The sequence below is a fragment of the Chenopodium album genome, chromosome 5 (assembly GCF_948465745.1).
Source record: "Chenopodium album chromosome 5, dcCheAlbu1.1, whole genome shotgun sequence".
NCBI lineage: Eukaryota > Viridiplantae > Streptophyta > Magnoliopsida > Caryophyllales > Amaranthaceae > Chenopodium > Chenopodium album.
In genome coordinates, this window is record NC_137838.1 from 1,302,317 (window position 1) to 1,318,355 (window position 16,039).

The 16,039-nt window shown below is 31.3% G+C and overlaps 1 protein-coding gene across 1 annotated transcript; it reads right to left on the bottom strand.

Annotated features, from left to right (window-relative positions):
* Positions 1-2,091: 2,091 nt before the first annotated feature.
* On the bottom strand, positions 2,092-7,703 carry LOC145631433 (acetate--CoA ligase CCL3-like). Its single transcript, XM_081683502.1, has 3 exons — positions 7,378-7,703; positions 4,242-4,832; positions 2,092-3,264 (listed from the first exon to the last, which is right to left on the bottom strand). Exons 1-3 carry the CDS (start codon positions 7,582-7,584, stop codon positions 2,368-2,370), a joined length of 1,695 nt encoding a protein of 564 aa, XP_081539628.1. The 5' UTR covers positions 7,585-7,703; the 3' UTR covers positions 2,092-2,367.
* Positions 7,704-16,039: the final 8,336 nt, after the last annotated feature.

Genomic DNA, 16,039 nt, shown 5'->3' on the forward strand with positions numbered 1-16,039 from the left:
TTATATTGGTGAAGTCCTCATCACCCCAAAAAAAGAAAAAAAAATCAAAATTGGTGAAGAATATATACGTGGGGAAGAAAATTGATATAGATTTGACATTTATAATGTCATTGATTTCCTTATACAATATAATTTTTATCTAATCTCTAGGTGTAAATTAAAAAGTAAAAAAAAAATTGTATGGTAAGTATATAGATTTGATCCTTAAACCACAAATCAAAACAATAATACAATTTACCATCTCAGCTAGAGTTGAATCATGTTTTTAAAATAAAATAAATATAAAATATATTTAATTAATAGTGGTACATTACGGTACGTTGCTTTAGTGGTACATAGCGATACACGTCGTTTACTGTAGAATTTTCGTTTGTAGAAAATTTTCACGCCATGTCATATTAAAAAAATTTATTTATTTGAGGGAGGGTTGGGGGGTTATACTTTAAAGCTTCTTTTACAGTATATAGATAATAGATCATTTAACCCCGTAACATGTTAAAAGAAATTAATCCTACTAAAGGACATTTTGGGGTGGGAATTTTGCCATCTATGAACCATATTAATACTTGGTATTAAAAATGAACATGTTTATCGTATAGAGCCTAGACCAGCCAATTCTATGTGGTCGAGTCAACTTCAAGCTAAGTGGAAAATTGGGCTTTGGTTCATCTTTGCAAAGCTTATCGGACCAGGCCTAAAGTGATAAGGTCTAATTAATAAGAGAACATGTTAATCTAGGACTCTTGGTGATCCAGTGATCCTTCTTTTAAGTTGCTTGTCACTTTGATTAGCACCTATTCTATGTTTTTTTTCCTTGATTAAATAATGACTACTTTGAACTTTATGACTCGAGTATACTAATTACTTGTGTTTTTGCATAGAATAGTCTAAATTTGACTTTGATGTCTATCTTCGACTTTCTTTATCTTGGTTTTCTAGTCTTGTGTGGAGCTTCTAAGTTATAATTTACTAATTGTGGAGAATTCTAGGTTACGACGTTGATGGTTCAAATCATCATTTGTAGATTAATAAATTCTATTACTCATAATTGTATGAGCTAATTTGGAGTAAAGGGTCCTTATTATATGAGGAAGGGGTGTCATTATAAACTAAATCTAAATACGTAGTATATGCAATTATTAATACTTTTGAGTAAGCAATCAAGTGCTATAATCCATATTATTCGTCTACGAAAAGAAAATATACTAAGGGTCTGTTCTCATTGACTGAAATGAACTGCACTGGACTTAACTTATTAGAGCTGAACTGAACTGAACTAAATTCTATTGAACTGAAATTATTAGAGCCGAACTGAGCTGAAATGAATATTTTATAGAGAAGGAAATTCTGAGCTGAACTGAACTGAATTTATTAGAGCTGAATTGTACTAAACTGAACTTATTCTAAAGGATCAAGGCAACAACACTAGGTTTTTTTTTTTTTTTTTTTTTTTTTTTTTTTTTTTTTTTTACAAAGGCAACAACACTAGTTGTAGCTCAGTAGTTTGTAGTTCCTTTCTATCATTGTTCATTTAAATCTTTATTTAGTCATGGATCTCCAAGTCTTAAATCCGTAACAAATTAACAGTAATGATAAGTTATTCAAGTCTAATCGTTTAGTCTCCCTGAACCAAGGAAGGAGTTCAGTCGTGATTCCGATCAGTACCTTCTGGGACTCGTGTGAGTCTGGCCAACTTATGTACTTGTAACTACATACAGCACGAGTAATAATACATTCCTCGCTAGAGGTGCCAAATTTTGCACATCCCAACCATCACAACTGTCTACAACACACCACCAATCATTTGACGAGGTAACACCAAAAACACCATACACCGCAAACTAGCCTAAGTACCACCAGATTCACCACAATCACCGCCACAACGATCATTTGACCTAGTGACTCATACACTACTACAGAAGCAACTTCTCAAAACCAATCATACGAAGTACAATGATTACCAATGCAGGTTACAAAACTATGAATGATAAAAGAAATTAAAGCCTATCTTAATTATTTTATTTGAATGGTGCTTCTCGATCAATGCTACTCGGTTCCTGGATTGCCCATCCAGTTACCAAATCCACACACTGAATTTCAATTCTCATATATCATTATCAAAATCACCATTACAAATATGTAGTAAAGATAGTTCAATCAATAACAACACAAAACATAAATTTTTACAATGTTGTACAAAGAACAGGCCTTCTTTTGTGCCTTTTTACCTGGGAAGGGGCGGGGTAGGATCGGACAATGTTGTAAAACACTAAGCACATTTTATTGCTACTTATTTCAATAATTAAATAAAATATAGAAAAGAGAATAAGAACAAACTCAACAAAGGTAAAACATCAGAGGGTACACTTACAGTCGACTCTTCTTCACAGGTCCCATCTCTTTAGCTTTTGTTCTCAATACATGCTTCTGTATCTTTCCCGTTGCAGTCTTTGGCAAAGGACCAAATACAACAGATTTTGGAACCCAGTAAGCGGGCATCTTGGCCCGACAAAACTTCATAATGTCCTCAGCCAGACGCTGCTGATTCGATTGATCAACTTCCGGCTTCAACGTGATAAATGCACAGGGGGACTCCCCCCACCTCTCATCAGGTCTTGCAACCACTGATACCTCCAATATAGCCGGGTGAAAGTACATAACATTTTCTACTTCCACACTACTAATATTTTCACCACCAGATATGATAATGTCCTTTGATCTGTCTTTAATTTCAATATAGTTATCGGGGTGTTTCACAGCTAGGTCCCCGGAATGGAACCACCCATTTGCAAAAGCCTCTGCATTAGCTTTGGGGTTCTTTAAATATCCCTTCATCACTGCGTTCCCTCGGAAAACAATTTCCCCAACAGTCTTCCCATCAGCGGGTACCGGTTTCATGTCTTGAGTGTTGACAACGTCAAGACCTTCTAAACCAACATACCTAACACCTTGCCTTGCATTAAGGCGAGCTTGTTCTTCTGGAGGAAGAGAGTCCCACTCAGGCTTCCATGCACATATAGTAGAGGGCCCATAAGTTTCAGAAAGCCCATACGTATGGGCAACACGGAAGCCAATACGGGACATTTCAAAGAGCACAGAGGGAGGCGGGGCAGCACCAGCCGTCATGACGTGCACAACATGTGGTAGAGGAAGGATTTTATCCTCTTTTTTGGCATTGACAATAGTGTTGAGCACCACAGGAGCCGCACAGAAATGAGTTACTTTGTGTTTGGCGATGGCTTGGTAAACTCCCTTAGCAGTCACCTAGAATAGAAAGGCCACAAAGAAGTGTACAAGTAAGGCACAAATATATATTACTATACAAGTATACAGGAAATGTCCAAATGAAAATAACATAAACATACTAGAATTTTGGAATGTAAAATCATGCTGAGTTACACTTGCAACTAATTTTTGTATTCTTTCTCAAAAAAGCATGCAATTCTAAGTCAATAAACTGTTATTTTAGAAAGGCAATATAAATTTTAAAGCAGCTATCACAGAAGCCCCTAGAACTGATGAGTTTACAAGCCAAACAATACAAACACAACCATCACATTGATGGTAAATTCAACACAGATTTACAGACATGCTGTTACAATGTACCCCAGTTAAATTGCCTTCCATTAGATTTGTCATTTGAAAGGTTACTCTTAATCCCAACAATGAATATTATCAATGAGAAAACATACAACATTATCCCAATACCTCTTAATTTAGTTTTTTGCAATACAAAAGTTTCAAAACCTTTCATTCTAATTATAAAATGAATGTCTCCAACTCTCCACTCTCCACCATGAGCATGAAGGACCTACTGAGTTATCAGTTATGGTATACTAATTGAATCATTAATCGTTATTATTAAAGAGATAATGGCATAATAAAACACAACATTATAACTCAAAAACATAATAAGTTATAACATTAGCTAGTTCTACAGAAAGCAGCAAAAAGTTTAAATGTATTTTCCAAATTCTTACTAGAGAAAGGCCATGCGGTTAGACAAAGCCTTTTTCTGCAGGGAAAATTACTAAATGCAATGTCGTCATACTGCACTATTTAGAATATCTAGGCTGCTAATATTAACTGACCGTCAAGCAAAGATAACCCCTCATTTAGAATCAATATAAAAGAACACAATGAGTATAGCAAAAGTTAAAACATAGCGGACTCCAATTTCAAGAGGGGACAGGTGAAGGCTGTGTATATAAAACTGTTCAGATGAAAGCAAATTGAATTACCTGCCTAAGACATATACTGGTCCCACACATAGCAGCTAGAGTCCAAGTGTAGCACCATCCATTACAATGGAACATTGGAAGAGTCCAAAGGTAAGTAGCTCCCTCAGTCATGTTCCAGACTAGAGCACAACTCAGGGCCATGACATAAGCTCCGCGGTGATGCAAGACCACACCCTTAGGGCTTGCGGTTGTACCAGAAGTATAACCTAGTGTAATACTCTGCCACTCATCTTTTGGTGGTTGCCAAGCATATTCTGGGTCACCTGTCTCCATGAACTTTTCATACTCAATGGCACCTCTGCTCAATGCGTATTGGAGTCCTTTAGGATCACAACTTTCATCAGCTATGACAATCAAAATTGGTAGCTTAAAGTTGCCTTTGCTTGTATCAGCCACTATTTTCAATGCTTCCTCAGCCAAAGTAAAGAATTCTTGGTCCACCATTACAACTTCTGAAGCAGAATGGCCAAGCAAGAAAGCAATAGTCTGTGCATTAAGCCGTATATTTACCGTGTTCAATACTGCTCCTGACATTGGAACTCCAAAATGAGCCTCATATATGGCTGGAACGTTAGGAGCAATAATTGATACCTGTTTGTAAAATCTAGACTTATTTAGCAACATTCCAGCTACAGAAGAATTTGATAGTGAAAAAACAAATGTGATTCAAGGATCACCACACAAAGACAAAATGCATTTTAGAGACCTATCAACCTCTGTTTTTCAAAGTTAAATGCAATGGATGTATTGCTTATGTAGCAACATGAACTTGATGATTTCACCTTCTTATTTTAGATGATTTTCCTTGGTGTAAACTACCTAAATATAACCCATACTCAAGTACTCCGAATATTATTATATACACCCAAGTGCATGATGCACCCAAGGGTATTTTTTGCTCATCTGATGATTGAATGAGCTTAGGAGCACTATGCACCCGAGTGTATATAAAAATCTCTCCAAGAACTCAGCCACAATACATAATTAACTCCGTTGCCTAAGTCTAAAATGCTACACATTGCCAAGAGCTCAAACACGATGAATGATTTCCAACCAATACAATCTAGACCAAAGGGCTGGCTATCACTAATCACAAAACCAATCCATCATCCAACTTTTCCAAGTACAATTTTCCTGAAGTAATGATTTTCGATATCAGTTAATTACAAGCTTTATTTCACCAGAATTATCAGTCAATCCAATTTATTATGCTTCAACCCATTTATTAGCAATAAATTTTTAAAAGTGACTACAGAATTATGTAGGATAAATTTAAATATGTATGTACTTCATAATTAATATAAATTTTAAGTATAAGTTCAGACCAACTAAAAAAAGGAGTAAATATTTTGATCCTTTCATACCATCCAATCCAACATTTTTTTTTTTTTGAGGGAACCCAACACTTCTTTACTACTCCTAATATGAACAATAATAACAAAACTTAATTAAATACGAGTAAGAAAATAATAATAAATGAATCAAACTTGGCTAAAAGCTCAGAATTAATTCGCATAACCACCATAAATAGTACTACAGTGTTCTGTCTTATACAAAGCTCATTTCATATTCTTTGTCATATGCAGACCGTTAATTAATTTTCGTATTTATTAAATGAAATGCAATAACTGTAACTAATAACTCTTTCTCAAAATCATTAATAATTAAATACTAGAATATACTCCCTCAATTTTAATTAAATAACTGTGACAAGAAGATTGTCAACTTAGTCACGAAATTTAGGAAGGAGCACAGTTCATAAAGGCGGCGAAAGTAAAGTTGATACATTGAGTTTTCCAGCAAAACAAAAGCTAACACCTATTTTCATACAACTATTCAATAGCATTTTTAGTCAAATATTAGCTACTTAATTCTATGGTTTATGATACTTATCAAGATCTCGTGACGCATCAATATCATATAAAAAATTTACAATGATCTCTTACTAACTAAGACCTTCGTACACCAATCATTCAATATGGCTCTATTCTTTACGTATTTTCCGTGGTATTAGTTCAAATACGCTCTAATAAGTTTTTACAAGTTTTACTAATGTCCCAATTTTAATTAATCACTACAATGTTTCTCACTTCTAGCTTTTATTGTTAATATTATTAATTATGAAACGTATATAATTTTGTTTTAATACACAATTATAGTAAATTTGTAAATAATTATCGTCTAAAATTAGTATATAAATCGCGTAAAAATCAAAATGTAGCAAAATTAGTATATAGTAATCCAATGATAATAGGGTCAGAGTCAAACTTAAAGGGCTTTTACTGGATAGGATCTTTAACGGGCAGGGCCAAAATATTATTCCAATTTAATTAATAAAGAAAATAGATAATGTGAGAATAACTACATGGATAAATTAGTATTCATATATATACATGAATAAAAAATGACTTTGTCTAATATTTATTTTAATTGATTTTTTGTAGGCCCGCCCATAATCGACCCGCTATTAATCTACGAACCACATTGGCCCGACCTAATATTAACCCTATAAAATGTAACCCTCTTCGACCCGACCCGCCCAATAACCAGGACTAATACAGACCATGGAGTATTTCGTATAAGGACTATAGCAAAGTCAACGATAGCCCAGCCCGGCCCGAAAATAGCTGGGTTTGAGTAGAATATTTGGCCCATAAATCTGGGTTCGACCGGCCCGACCCATTTAAGAATTTGGGCAAACTAAAGTTAAAATTTCGATTCCACCTGGAATTGGCAGAAATAGTGAGTTTAAACAAACCTTTTTCAGCCCTTTGGGCCCGAATCACCTCTTGACCCGGCCCGGTCCATTATGTAAACAAAACACTTGCACTACTGTATTTCTGTATATGGTAAAATGTTGATATTTATGTTAAATTTATGTTAAATTTAATTTCCTAAGGAATACACCATAACAGATTAGGCAATAAAACACGATTAAAAAATAAATTAAAAAAAAAAAAAAAACAAAAACTACTCGTACTTATCCTTTGACTTTTTTTTTTAATTTAAATAAATTCAATTCAATTCAATAATACAACATCTACCAGATAAATCAAAACTAATTACTGTAAATTAATTTTAATTAAACTAAAAAATAGTAAAAAAAAAAATGAAAAATGGAGAAGATGAGGATTACCGTAGAACCAGCAACGATGTTACGGCGAGAAAGGGCGGAGGCAAATTGACGGCAACGATGATAAGTTTGAAGCCACGTGTAACGAAGAGAGCCGTGGATTATGGAAGTTCTGGTGGGATGAACAGTAGCAGCTCTTTCCAAGAACCAAAGAGGAGTGAGGGGTGTGTAATTTGCTGGGTTTTTAGGAAGATCATCAATGTCCTCCATTTTTTCTCTCTCTTGTTGCCAGAAAAATGGGAGATTGTTGAATATTTTAGTGGAGAGGCCGAGAGGAGAGAGAAAGAAGGAATATGACTATATTGATGCCACTTTTGGTGTTGGTGAACAATTGAGCCGATGGACGAGTGTTTATATATTGGTATTACTAGCACTAGTGTGAGGTGTCAATTCGAATAATCAGATCAGGTCTGATGAGGTCGGGTCAGGTCGAGTAAATTTTTAAAGTTGAAAAATGTTTAATTACTATGTTCAAGTGAGTCTAAATCTGAATCAAATATTTTTCAAGTCGGGTCGTTGTGCTTTGATGCCTCGAAATAGTGTCATCTCGTTCTGCGTGGATCGGGTGCACAATAATTTTATTTGTTGATTTTTATTTATTTGAACTTATACTCCTCTCATATATTTTTTAAGTAGCTATACGTATTAGAGCTTGACATAAATATCAATGTAAAACTTTAATCAATTATACCTTTAATTATCAATAAGTATAATTGTATAAATTAAGGAATAATAATAATTTATTCATTGCTACGATTTGGTATCACGAGTAGATCGAGATGTCAAAACCTGTCTGATCCGATCCGAAACCAACTCGAAAAATATCCAATTTAGATTTCAACTCATAAGAACACAATAATTTAGCATGATTCCAAGTTTGAAATCCAATTTGACCCGCCTCACCGAATTCGACCCGAATGGCACCTCTACCCACAAGACTATATTTTTTTTCCCCTTATGTATAATTCACAAACATTGGTTAAAATGGATCGAATCAATAGTGCAAAAGTGTTAAAGGGAGTGTATTATAATTTTAATGTACAATTAATAATGAAAACTCTATTTATTTATTTTCCCAAACCGAATTTTATTTATAAAGTTAGTTTCAAATGTAGGATAAATAAATGGATATTTGGTAAATAAAAAAAATGATGCAAAATAGTCCATAATTGCATGTTCCCTTCACCTTACAATAATAATATTAAGTAACAATAAAAATTATTTCAAGTCAATAAATAAATGTTTGATTAAGTGAGAATAATTTCACTTTGGAAAAAAAAAAGTTTTAATCTATAAATATTAGTTGTTTCAAAGAACAACTAAAAAAAGAGAATCAATATAAATAAATTTTAATCAGTAAAATTAATTTAGGCTTAGTAAAAATAATTTCAATTCATTAAAAATAATCTCAATGTAGTAAAAATAAGGTGAAAAATAGGGCCTACGGGTCTGTACACTTTAGCGTAATTTCAGTTCAGTTCCAATCAATTCAGTTCAGGTCCTAATTTTCTTCTCTAATAAAATATTCATTTCAACTCAAATTCAGTTCAGTTTAGCTCTAATCAGTTCAGTTCAACTTTAATCAGTTCAGTTGAGTAAATGTGAGCAGGCCCTAAATGATGCTTATATAACAAGACTCAAAAGAATTTAAAATCAATAAAAATTGATTAAAAAAAAACAATTAACTGTACTATTTTTGAAAAGTATATGCTCCGTATTTTACAGTAGTCCATTTACTACGTATTAGAACTAGTATTACTGTATTAGGGTTGGACAATGTCTATGATTTGTATCTTACATTTGCAATTATGCTTTTAATTCACATGACTCAAGTTTCTTATAAAATTTGTCTCTTCTATTGATGATGCGTAGTAAATGACAGGATAGATAGAAAAATTAATTATAGATAGAACAATATTTTTTATTTAACTAATTCAAGTTGATAAGCTAGACAATTTGGATGAGTGGAAAAAGACAAGGATATTAAAACTTTAAGCTAATGGTTAAAAGATACTTTCCTTTCCTCTAAGTCAAGATTAACTTGGTACGTAAATACATACTCCGTAACAATTACTCCGTATTATACTAGTATTTATCAGATGCATATTAAATTTTGAGTAGAAATTGTTTTACACACCCGGGTGCACGGTGCACCAAAGAGTATTTTTTGCTCATTTTGATGATAGTATTTATTATTCATTTTATCATCAAATGAACAAACAAATACCATTGGGTATACCGTACGCTCGTATGTATATAATAATTTTTCACCGTAAAGTATTATACGGTTATACTAATACGAGACTAGGAGGGTACACCGTACACTACTATTGCTGCTGTGGATGGGAAATATTGTATGACGAGTGACTCACATGCGTTTTATTATTTTTGACACATAATTTTGAGCAGATATAGCACAAGTTTTTTAAGGACAATGATATGAGTGAATGTAAAGTGATGGAAATTCAAGTCTACAAAAAAATGATAATGAGATTTTAAAAACAAAAAAAAAATGTAGAACGATTCAAGCCCACAAAGTGCAAGTGGGCTATGTTGTTGGGACCTATCTCAGTATTCCAGGGTCTAAAAACAATATACTAGTATTTCATGTTATCAAAGGTCATTTTAAATTTCTATTGATCCATTGATTTATTATTATTCTATTGATACATATACTACTTAGCATTTATTATAATATCTTGCTAGGAAACCTAGGAATCTTGGAGTATTATGGATTATTTGTTTCACAGTGCAAGATCAACTCAATGATCTTAATTTTTATGAAAGAAATTTAAATTTGATTTAATATGTTATGTATTTGTTAAATTTGAATTTTTTTTGTAGATTTTGTATGATCCTTTATAAACCTATTAACTTTACTATTTATTAAAAAGAACGGATTATTTGTTCTAATAATAAAGATTGTACTTGTATTTCACAACCATGAGCATGTTGGCTTCAAGATTGATAAATAATGTCAATCATGTCCTCAAAATCATATATTTGAAAACTACTCACATGCAAATTAAATACGAGTAATATTCCATTTAATTTATTTTGTTTGCTATGAATTAATGTACATAAAAAAAAAAGAAAGTATTATAGGTCAAATTAACAAAAATAAGGTGAACTAAACACTAAACATAGCCTATAATTATAACTAAAGTCACTTAATCCAATTTAGATTAGGATATACTTAGTATGTATATTATATCCGACCTTTTAAAATCAAGTCAAATGGTTGTATTTAACTACTTAATCATGTTCTTGTTCAATAAACTATTCTACATTGCATCCATGTTATAAGATTCTTATGCTTCTTTTTATTTTATTTTTGAATTATACATCTACTACGTCTGATTCACTTTGTTTATCTAATCCTTAAGCCAATTATTTTCTTTGGTACATTAATTATCAACCTACCTAAGTTGGATTATGTTTGTTGATAATTTTTCCATATCATGTTTCATATATTAGTGTTATAATTACTTCTATACTAAACCTTCATTATACATTTTGTATTACTTAATTTAATTTATTATTTATTATATTTCACTAATTATCATTTTCATGAGAGATGATGATTAGCTCACATGATTGAATAGTTAAAAAGTTAAACTCACATCTCCAATTTTCAAATATAAAGTAAAATTATACTCTAGTTTTCAGTATATTTATATTATTATAATTTTTGCTAAATATATAATTCAAATAATATAAGAAAGCAGGCTATACACCATATAAAAAATGGGATAGATGCAGCATGATCTAGACCGTTTATAATCAATCAATTATCAGCCAATATCCAAAAGGCCCAAAAAATTAAAACAAATAAAGAAAAGAATATTATATGTTTGTAATTTTGGCTGTTTCTGTAAATGGGAGACAAATTGTGCAAATTGATTTTAAATAATCAATTCGATCAAGAACATAATTCCTTTTATTTATTAATGGACAGCCATATTTAATAAATTTTATAAAATGGACAACCCTTAAAAAAAATAGGAATATTCTTATGTAAAAATAATAACAATAAAAAAAAAATTGAGAATCTACGTCTAAAAAGACAATCACACATTAAAAATTCAATATATATATGATTCCATATTATTATATGTATGTAATTTTTTTTTCAATGAAACTCATAATATGTAAGTTGTATAGTGAAAGTGAATATTTTTTTTTTAAATGAAAATTGTACAATGTAAGTTGGATAGTGAAAGTTATAATAATGCGGAAAGGTATCATTAAAGTTTCAATAAGTGAATATGTTTTGGAGAATTAGCTTCTATTTGTAGTCATTTTGATCTTTTGTTAAGCTTGGATATCAAAAAAGTAAAAAATTTAGGGTCTGTTCTGATTTACAGAACTGATCGAGCTAAACTGAACTATACTGAACTAAACTAAATTATTTATAAGAGAAGGAAATTAGGAATTGAACTGAACTGAAATTAAGCTGAAGAGAACATAACCGTAATTGCCCATATAATTTTGTGTAGTGTACTCCATACTTTTATAGATCTTGCCCTAGCTATGTACTCATAAACAATATTTTTCTTAATACTTCGTATAAATCACTAGCCAAAGCTCAAATACTCTACCGAGTACAGTCTACATAGTACAACTAAACAAGTATTAAGATTAAGATAACTCATTTGTCTTTATTTAGTTTTGGATTTTGCTGAAATGTCAAAAAATTGAAAAGCCCATGAAAATCAAGTGACGATCTTGATGAATTGACAACAGATTAAAGAACAACCCCCCAAACTTCTTCCCACTTTTTATAAATTATTACATATTTGTAAAATATATACTCTGTATTTATTAATTCAAATCTAATAAGACCTCATTTAATGTAGTTTCTTCTTAAAAAAGTTAGCATACATATATAAGGTTACAGTTTAACCAAAGGAGTTAAACGACAGTTCGATATAATTATAATAGAGTGAACTAAACATAACCTAAATTCAGAAATTGGAATAAGAAACGTACAAGTATTAAAGAAGAACTACCGAGTTTTTTTTTTTCCTCACAATCTGCTCTCTTTAACCACCGATATTAACAAAACACTGGTACTCTGGTAGCATGACCTTTAAGCGACTAAAAGAGCCCCTTTTCTCGATATATTGCTTTATTTTGGTTGGAGAAGAAATATCTTTTTATTATTATTATTATTATTATTATTATTTGTGTGTGTGTGTGTGGGACATACGTTCATTAGTTTACTGAACTTACATGCAGCTAAACAGAATTAAAAAGTCAAATTGATGGCCTATTTGATTCGATGTTCAAAAATCATATGCTTCTTACTCACATGATCACATCATGTTGAAAATGGTTGAGAATCCACAATTTGTTGAGATTATATCTAAATTTCCCATTTGAATTCAATTGTAATGTATATTTATCAATTGAAATGCATCCAACACATATATATCACCTTATAAATAATGAAGACGTAAAACACTTTTGATTGTTTAAAGGTCACGTACATTCACCTTTTATTTAGAGGTAAGAAAAATAATCATTAAGAAGAAGCTAAGTCCAAGTGTCCAACCTCCTAACAAGGAAAATTCTTAATTTATCATAAGAAAAACATGTAAAAATGCTAGAGTTATTACATAAATCAATTTTCGTACTATCAAATGTACTAAATAGCTAGCCTCCATAGGCTCCATTAGTGATTCAGTTTGCAACATGATTTTCCTCTTGGTAGATGTGTTGGATACTTAAATTGTGAAACTGAGTGAGGAGATCGATCGAGAACGAGTGTTTTCGATAATATGCTTGATTGATCAGCCAAATTAAAGGATTGCCCGGTCCTAATGTCTTCTATTGATTTGATGACAGGTTATCACCTCCAATTTAATTTGAATGTTCTGAATGCCACATTTGAAGAGCTTTCTAGTTAAACTCCTCTATTATGAATAGTTTGGTGTTGTCGATGTTAATTATATATAGATGCTTTAATAAGGGCTCCACTACTACCTTTGATGATAACTTGTTGCGTATCAGTCTTCAAAGTTGTTTTAAAAACGTTGTTGGGGGAGTTAAGCCTTCTTCCATGGTATAAGAATAAATAATGTAGAATGATTATGAGTAGAAATGTAGAATGTTCAAGGGATCTTGGAATATGAAATACCTTCAAGGAAAAGATATTTGATAGGCGTCAAATTGCTCTTAGTGGTAAATTCTAAATATCTCAAAATAAGGTTAATTTCATTGCAAAAGGTAATTACTATACACTACGTCTTTTTCTAGATGTCAAAGTTATACCTTGTGTTCCTTTTCTATATATCCTCATATTTACCACCTCCTTTATTATTTTCTTCTACATTTTTATATGATTATAAGGTCATTTCAATTCAACTAAAAAAAAATAGACTTAAAAGACATGGAGGTAGGATATTAAAATATTGGCAAATGGATGACCAACTATATGGTGGTAAATAGAATATATTTTTTATTTTGTGTTGATGAGCAAAATGTTTAATGGTGTTGCACAACAAAGATAGAAGTGTATGAAATTGAATAGCAAATGTATTTAGCACATACTAAATCAAACTAATACCTAATAGAGTAATAGTAGCTAATTAATACAGTAATATACCTAAATGATGACATATTGTTCACACTTAATAATTTGGAAACCTTTAGGAAGGACATTTTGGCGGTGCTTATGGTCCTAATGGGTGACCCACACGGCCACAGTCACACACCTTCATTTATGGGGTTTGCCTTTGGAAAATGGCAATAGTTCAAATCCTACCTCAATTCTTTTTTCAACTCGGTTGCAATTTATGTGATTTTTGATGTATTTATTTGCCTTTTATAATCATTTGGATGTATTTAACTCTTTTGTTAAAAAAATTGATACCATGGAGAAATACACAACGAAATAAGGGTCTGTTCTCATACGTTTATTTTAATTCAGTTCAGCTCAGCTCAGTTCAGTTCAGTTCAGCTCCTAATTTCCTTCTCTTATAAAATATTCAGTTCAGTTCAGTTCAGTTCAGTTCATCCGAGTTCAGTATATGAGAATAGGCCCTAAATCCAGCTAATAAATTTTCGCATAACAATATACCTTTTTTTCCCTATATAACTAACACATTTTATGTAGCTAGCCATGTTTGTCAACAAATATTTCAAATATAAAGATCTTCAATGATCTTATAATAAAAAAGTTATAAACATTTTATATTTAAAAAATAGACGTGGAGACGTATTTAACAAGTTAATGCTAAATCACAAAACAAAGTCAACGTAATTTATATAATTAGGCTTTGTTCACTTCATGTTAAATAATAATATTCAGTAAATATAATTTAAGTTCAGTAGAAACAATTTCAGTTCAGTAAAAATAAGTTCAGTTCGATAAAATAATTTCAGTTCAGTAAAAATCAGTAAGTTGTCAAAGATAATTATCTTTCGCCAATTTTTATAAATTAGACAATTTTTTGTTATTCAAATTATAAATTAATACTCATACCAACTTTGAGATATTTATCTTACATAGGCTTTAACTGTAGGTAACCTATTTAACATGTTAAGTGTGACATATTTTGCTGTTTGATTGGTTGGCCCTTTACTTTATTTTATTTTTACAATTTAATTTATTTAAAAAATGATTTTAATTTTAAATAAATTATTAGCCCTTTTGAAGTGAATTTTAACCCATTCTATCCATGAGGTGCAATGATGAAAATTGTCTCGTTTGCATGCTGTAAAATTAGTCGATTAAGATTTTAGGGGTTGATAAAAAAAAAACTCATAATTAATGCTTCGGGTAGCATACCTAAAACTCGTCTCAATTTGCATACGGAGTACTAAGCTTGTATAGGCAAACACAAATAATCATTTGGGAGGCAAAACATGACTTTACAAAAAGAAAGATGCTTTTAGGGGTGGTGCTTTGGTGGAGAGTGGAGAGTGGAGACGAACAAATGTAGCAGCAACTTTAGTATATAATTGATCTTTGTCCCCCTATAATAATATAGGTTGATCATGGGCTTGGTTCAGCTTCAGCCATAAGGCATATAAATGACTGTTTCCGACCAAGAAAGGTACGTAGTTCGAACTAATTTCCATGCATAAGTTTAATTTCATGGGTTTAAAAATTATGCCCAAAGTTCTAGGCTTCAAAATTATGTTTAAAGAAGAATATAGGAGTATAGGACTAGAGGAGAGATCGATATACGGATAAAACAGTAAAATATATTCCATTATGACATTATCTTAAGAATTGCGATACTCCGGGTTACATAAATAAGATGTGGTACAAGAAGAAGGGATAAAGAAAAGGGTAAAAAGAGAATTAATAAGGGTATTTTAAAAAATTGTCAATTATTAAAATCTTATTTCAGTCCACAATGAATTTGAGCTTTTTTAAAAAAAGTTTTTTTTTATTATTATTTTTATATCCATTATATCATCTTTGTCTCATCCTTTTATTTCTCTTATCTCTATCTCTCATGCTAGAAATCCTACAAAGATCAGCGTCATGCCATCATAGGCTCATAGCTCATTTTAATTATACTTATCTTAACACACATGAATTTTATTACTTTGAACTATTTCTTGATGATTTGTGTTGTAATATTGAATAATTTTATTAACATTAATTCTGAATATTCTTTTATAGTATAATGTATTAACTATTAATCGA

Bases quoted from the DNA above. Each gene is read 5' to 3' on its own strand.
- LOC145631433 (XM_081683502.1), bottom strand. From the start codon at position 7,584: ATGGAGGACATTGATGATCTTCCTAAAAACCCAGCAAATTACACACCC. The intron at 4,833-7,377 runs GTAATCCTCATC...TTTTACAAACAG, and splicing joins ACATCGTTGCTGGTTCTACG to GTATCAATTATTGCTCCTAA. The intron at 3,265-4,241 runs GTAATTCAATTT...TTTCTATTCTAG, and splicing joins CCAGTATATGTCTTAGGCAG to GTGACTGCTAAGGGAGTTTA.